The sequence below is a fragment of the Camelus ferus genome, chromosome 15 (assembly GCF_009834535.1).
Source record: "Camelus ferus isolate YT-003-E chromosome 15, BCGSAC_Cfer_1.0, whole genome shotgun sequence".
In the NCBI taxonomy this organism is placed as follows: Eukaryota; Metazoa; Chordata; class Mammalia; order Artiodactyla; family Camelidae; genus Camelus; species Camelus ferus.
This window is the reverse complement of record NC_045710.1, coordinates 6,806,475-6,812,758: the sequence shown is the minus strand read 5'-3', so window position 1 is coordinate 6,812,758 and position 6,284 is coordinate 6,806,475. Positions and strand designations below refer to the sequence as shown.

Here is a 6,284-nt window from a genome sequence, read left to right as displayed (position 1 = left end):
ACAGTCTGGCGCGTACCACTTTTGGAAAGTAACTCCCGTGTAGAGAGGCTGACCTTACTGTAGAAACACAGCTTTTTCTGGATAATATACCTACATCCAATATACTTGCAGCTGCTACTTCATCCAGATGTCTGAAGACAGAGTTCAGAACCTCTCTTAAACGTTTGGTGGATGACTTCTTATGAGGCTGGAGGAGCACCGCCTGGAAGTTGACTGGCAGCCCATACCTGTTCGGTTAGAGAAAGTGTGTAAATGTTACTGCAAGTGTAAATGTGGGTAAAGTGAACCTGAGAGTTGGCTCCATTAAAAACGAAAAACTTCAGCCAACATAGCTGAGGGAAAGAAACCTCAGTTGAGTGAAATACCGAATCAGAAGTGGGACTAATTACTAGATCTTTTCTGCGTGGGAAACTCTAGAACACACTAACCCACTGGTGATAGATTTTGACTCCAGAGCCAAGAGGGCCCCCTCTGGTGTGTGATCATCAGGTGGTGAGGGCTCGAGTTGAATGAGGCCGTTGGACTAAATTCTGACTCCAAAGCATTTGTCTAAAAGTCAGCTTGGCTGATTGATTTCTCTGCAGCAGAACAACCCACCCCCCCCAAAAAAAGAAAAAAGTGGTTTATCAAGATTATTCCCTATCCTGAGCTTTGAGCGGATGGAAAGGATTTTAAAGGGACTTCGTATGCCTGAGTACCTTTGAAACCACTTACAGCCATTCCCATGGTGGTATCTCAAAACAGTTGAAATATTTACACTGAATACCATATAAATAGTAAACATGTATTTTGTGATTGCCGATGTTTTTTTTCAAAAATATACTATCAGTGAACAGATCTTGGGTGTTCAGTACTTACCACGCACGCTGCTGCATGCCTGAGCTGGGCACGTGACCTGTCCTTGAGATGCCCTTTACTGCCTGGCCTGTTAGTATTACTTAGTTTTTATTTCACCATCAGTGCCCATAAGTTAGCCCCTGGCTTCTCAGTCTCACTTCTGGCTGCTAATGGGGCAAAGCGTTCACTAAAATCCTGAGGTCTCCTAGCGGATTTGCAGAAAGGCGAAGTAAGCGTGAAAGGGCTTCACTGTACCCAAGCACTAAGACCTACCTTGTGATGGTGTCCTAGAACCCTGGGCGAGGGGGATCGATGGGACCCCAGCTAAACCAGTGCCCAGATGCGCCCAGGGCGGGGGCACTTGGGCTAGATCGTGGCTGAGAGGATGGCCCAGCCAACCACCCTCATGCCTTCTTTGTTCCCATCTTTTGTCATCGAAGCTCTGCTGTTCCCCGTGGAACAAAGCAGTGGTTGTCCGGCTTACTGGAGAGCCCCTAATACCTGAATGAGCAGTCACCTCACCTTGCCTTCTCTCCTGAACTTCCTACCCCAACTCCCAGTGCTCTGGGAGCCCACCCACCCCCTCAACCTCAGCAGAGCAGCTCTCTCCCTGCTCACCACGGAAGTCAGAGGAACAGCCTTGCAGCCTTCTCAAAGGAAGATGGTCACCGATCCCACACCCTGGTCACCATGTATGTATGTATGTCAGGAGATGGGCATTCTAGCTCCCAGACGCAACTGCTAGACCATCACTCCGCTGCCTGCACTCAAAACCTTCCTCTGTCACCACTCTCCTGCCGTCCTCCAACCTGGTCATCCCCCTACAGTCACTGCCAAGTTGCTCTGGAAGGTAGTTTATCCTTCTGAACAAGGACCCCGCCTCTGTGCTCTCCTCCCCTGCCCAGCCTGTGAGCTCCTTGCTGCTGGCATCTTGTTCACCGCTGTATCCCCGGAGCCTGGCAAATAAGAGCCACGCCTTATCAACACTAAGTCAGTGCCCCTCGTCCCTTCACCCGCCTCCACGCCCTGGACCCCTTTCAGCCCACTCCCCTCTGGAGTGGAACCCCCTCAAAGTTCTCACATTCTTCCCAGAGCCTTCCAGTCTTTCCCTGCTGACTCTCCCTCTGGATCGATGTAGAGGAAAGCCTTCTCCACTCCACTCTGAACATGCCTTCCAGAAGCGGGGCTGGCTCTCCCCGCTCCTTTCTCCTCCAGCCCCGCCCCCATGCTCTCCCTCTGGGACTCAGGAGAGATCACCGGTGGGGAGCCCTGCACCCCTCCGTACTGAGAATACCGCAGCCATCACCCTCCTTCAGGCTTCCTCAACTGCTGTCTCCTCCCCTTTGACATGTCCCCATCGTGCCCTGTTTAAAATGAAAACTTCCTCAACCCCCTCCTGCTCTCATTCCACATTTGAAAATATCCAACGTCTTACGTCATTTTTAGCCACTGCACTGGCTTCTCACACCAATGACCGCCCAGTGTCCCCATCCCAGAGACGTGTAAAGCCTTAACCTTCCACTCCCTTTGACTCACTCGTCTCTCCCTCTTCCAGCCTCGACTGATTTCCCCACGGGCCTCTCTGCCTCCACCCATTAAATGTTCGGCTCAATGAGGTGCGCCTATGGTACGTTCCCTATAAATGACTCTCCCTAGGTGAACACATCCACGCACCTCAGTCACCACTGATGGTTTCCTATTACCTGTTCTGCCCCAAGACCTCTCCCAAGATCCAGACTATTGCCCAGCTGCCTGGCCAGCTTCCCCAATCTCGTGGCCCAACCACTCACCCGGGGCCCGTTTCCATTCTCTTGGGTGATTTAAGCTTCACCCTGAGAACGAACTAGCACTTCCTCAACTGAGGGCTGGTCCACTTCTCTCTGATTTTATTCAGTCCACAAACATTTAGCACCCACTCTGAGTCCAGGCTGGGGCACAGAGGCAGAGGAGAGTCAGCCCCAGCCCTCCCCTCCCTCCCCACCGCGTCAGCTCTCAGTGTAAGTGCTAACTGGGGGCAAAGACTGATGGGGGCGGCGGTCAGAGGAACCGAGACACAGGTGAACTTCACCTGTCTGCTCTAATCAGTGTGCTGGGTTAACATCTATTTTCTTAGATTATGTTCTTTCCATAGGATGGAATATGGAAAAACCATTAAAAAAAAAAAAGGATCAGGTAGCTCTATGTGTACTGATGAGGCTATAATGCAAAGCAGATGAAAAAAGCAAGTTGCAGAACAGTAAGTATAAATGGTCCCACTTGGGGGATGAGAAGAGTCTTGAAGCAATTAACCAGGATTACCTATGGGCAGTGGGACTGCAAGGAGCTCTTACTTTCCACAGTATATATTTCTGTACTTGAATTTTTTTTAATTTACAGTGTTCATGTATTACAACTCTATTTAAAAAAAACAAAAATATGGTTTTTAAAAATGTTATACATTGATAGTTTTGAAAAGAATTATTTCTGCCTATATTTTTAAGGGAAATACTCAGTTTTATCAAGCTTAAAAAAGATATTGGACATCCATCTTGACCTCTCTCTTGAGCAAAATGGACAACCTAAGGATGGGCAGGCTGTGCAGGATTGGGCCTGAGGACCACTGATTTTTCAGGTGGGCAGGGACAGTCGGGCCCTCCTGTACTGTCAATGGCTAGAACATTCCAAGTTATCTTGAGTGCGCCTTTCAGCCCAATGCCACGATTCTTGCCATTAGAGGTGTCTGGGGGTGGGGGGGGGGGTGGTGATGAGAAGTGCTGGTCAGACCTGGTCTGTGTTTAGACAAAACCACATTGGCAGCCATGTGAAGGACGGAGACAGAGGACCAGGTAAGAGCCTTTGGCAACAGCCAGGCAGGTGAGACAGGAGAGAGGGAAGAGAGAGAACAAAGGCAGGATGGCAGGCCCGCCAGGGATGGAGGGGAGTACGGGGAGGGAGAAGGATCCAAGGATGAGAGAGCAGAGGCCCCCACGCAGGCCCTGAGTTTTGGGGAAGGGCATGAGGGCACAGGCAGAAACAGGGAAGAAGGAGGAAGGGGCCAGGAGGGAGAGGAGCCAGTATCTGGGTGAAGCCTCTGCAAGGAGAAGGAATGGCAGAGGGAGGCCAGGAAGCCCTGGCGGGAAAGCGAGAGCAGGGGAGTCGACCAGGGAGGTGGTGGGAGGGGAACTGAGTCAGGGGTGCTGGGGAAGGGGCCAGCGAGACCACCCCAGAGGGGCCGAGGGTGGAGGAGCCTGGAGCCTGAGGGCAGGAGCAGGCCAAGCGGGAGGAGGGGGCAGCCAGGACCCCCCAGGACATGTTCAGGACACAGGACATGTTCAAACACAGTAGAAAGCAGGCTTCAAAAAATATTTCCTGTTTGATTCCATTTTTGTAGAAATTTAGTAAAAAGTATGCATTATCTATAAATTCAAAAACAGAAATCTGAAGGATGCTAGTAACTCCAGCCCGCTAGCAGTATTTTCTCTTGGTGTTAAAATTACAGGTGATTTTTATTCATCCTTTTTGCTTATCTATTGTTTCTAAGTTTCCCACAGCAAATTTTTGTTAAAAAAAAATGGTAAAATAAGTTGTGTTGTGTTGTGGGTTGGGTTGGGTTTGGGTTTAGTTTTTGTGCTGTCGTGAGGGCTGGGCCTCGAAGGTCCAGGATGGAGAACAGTGCTGGTGTTCCTTTGAAGAGCCACTGGGCCCCGGAAGGCTGCACAGAGCACCGGACAGCAGGGGGCCTCAGGGCTGAGGGAAGGTTTACTTGACTCAGGAAACCCTAAGCCTGTTGCCAAGAGCCAGAAGGAGTGGAGGAAGAGGGCAGGACGGCCAGGGCATGTCCTAGAGGAGGCTGGAGGGGCCAGAAGGGGGAAGGCAGAGCCCAAGTGGCCCCAGGTCTGGCCCCTCCCGACCTCCACGCTGCAGGACAGCCCAGGACGGGCATCTCCTCCACGCACCTGAGCACGGACTCCACAAACACTCTCAATGCCTTGATGTGGATCCAGGCGATAAAGGCTTCACTGAAGTTCACCTTGAGCCATCGGAGCAGGGGGCCCTGCAGAGACAGGAGAGTGGGTGACCCCTCAGGGCCACTCCCCCTGATGCCAGGCCAACAAAGGACGTGGGTTTTGACAGAGCTGAGCCTGGAGCTGAGAAGAAATGCCCAGGGGACAGCAGAAGCAGCCCATCGGTCGGACGAGGCCAGGGCGAGGCCCAGGCCCACGTTCTCGAGGGCGCCTGGTGCCAGGGACGCTCAGTGGGCCAGCCACCCGGCACATGCGAGGGGCCACCACCGACCAGGCTGCGGGGCTGGGCAGCCCCTGACCTCAGGGCTTCCAGCAGGCAGCTGGCAGGCTTCTGTCTGACACTGCACTGCCAAGGAGCCCCCCTCCTCGAAGGCTCTGCCCCAGCTCATGGCATCATCCAGCAGCTGCCACTTCAGAGGGTTCCTCACAGTCCCATTTCACGGGGCCATAGCTGCTATCACTGATGTTGGTGTGGCTGGTTGTCCAGGGAAGCTCAGAGTCTCAGAGCAAAGGCTCTGAGCTTCCACCTGATACCCACAACTGCACAAAAAGGTCAGGGGTGGGTCCAGCCAGGGCACCCAGAAGAAAAGAGCCGGGCTGCCCGACCGCCACCCCTCAGCCAGGACCTGCCCCATCACCAGCTCCAGCCACCTCCAGCCAGGACAAAGGCACCCACCAATCATTGCTGGGGAAGGAGGAGGGGCAGCTCCAAAGAGGCCCTGCAGATTAGGAGGAAGGCATGATTCTGGGATCCCTGAATTTAAGACCTCAAAGCCATATCAGATAACAGGAAATGCAAGGATTGCTTTTCTCAAAAGACCACTGCGCTTGGCGAGGACATGCGAGCCAGGGAACCCCAGGGCTCTGGGGGGTTGCTTACCTCACCCTCGCCCTCACTCTCTCTCTCTCTGCCGGTCTGCCCCGCCGCAGCCCTATCAGGGTTCCCTAGCGGGGTTACCTTAACCTTGTGGTCCGGGAAGGTGGACGGTCCCTTTTTAAGAGCAACACTGGAAATATGCTAAAGGCACAGAAATGATTTATTAATCTTTCAGCAAACATGCATCACAAACAAACAGAAATCATTCTCACGGCCTCAAAGGCCATGAAGGCAAGTTCAGGAATGCTGGCCCACCCTTGGGACTGGCGTGCCAGCTGGACTGGAGGTGTGGCCGTGCTGTCCACTCCTGGGGGGTGGGGTGTTCAAGTCCTCAGGCTCCAGATTCCAGAGGCAGGTCCCACAGCCCCTCCCTCAGCCTGGCCTTGGCCAGGAGCTCCCCTACAACAGGAGACCCAGGCCAGAGGGCTTAGGGGAACCAGCTCTGCCTGCCGGGTTGTCTGAGCTCGGCCAAGGCGTCTCCCCAAGTCCAGCCCACAGTAGCCTCCTTGGCAATCAGGGTGCACTTAAGCGTGCAAATGCAGAAAATCAGCCAGGCGTGACAAGAG

At 53.1% G+C, this 6,284-nt stretch overlaps 1 protein-coding gene across 5 annotated transcripts in view; it reads right to left on the bottom strand.

The window, feature by feature from the left end:
• Positions 1-6,284, bottom strand: part of ATP6V1C2 (ATPase H+ transporting V1 subunit C2) — a 50,466-nt gene that overhangs the window by 432 nt on the left and 43,750 nt on the right. For 3 of the 5 annotated variants that reach the window (XM_032497027.1, XM_032497026.1, XM_032497028.1), the window contains 3 exons: positions 5,722-5,859; positions 4,773-4,870; positions 95-227 (listed from right to left, as the gene is read on the bottom strand). In XM_032497027.1, the coding sequence (XP_032352918.1) occupies positions 95-227; positions 4,773-4,870; positions 5,722-5,859 (369 nt within the window). The remainder of the gene's footprint in view (positions 1-94; positions 228-4,772; positions 4,871-5,721; positions 5,860-6,284) is intronic. The other 2 variants (XM_032497030.1, XM_032497029.1) reach the window with 1 other exon arrangement.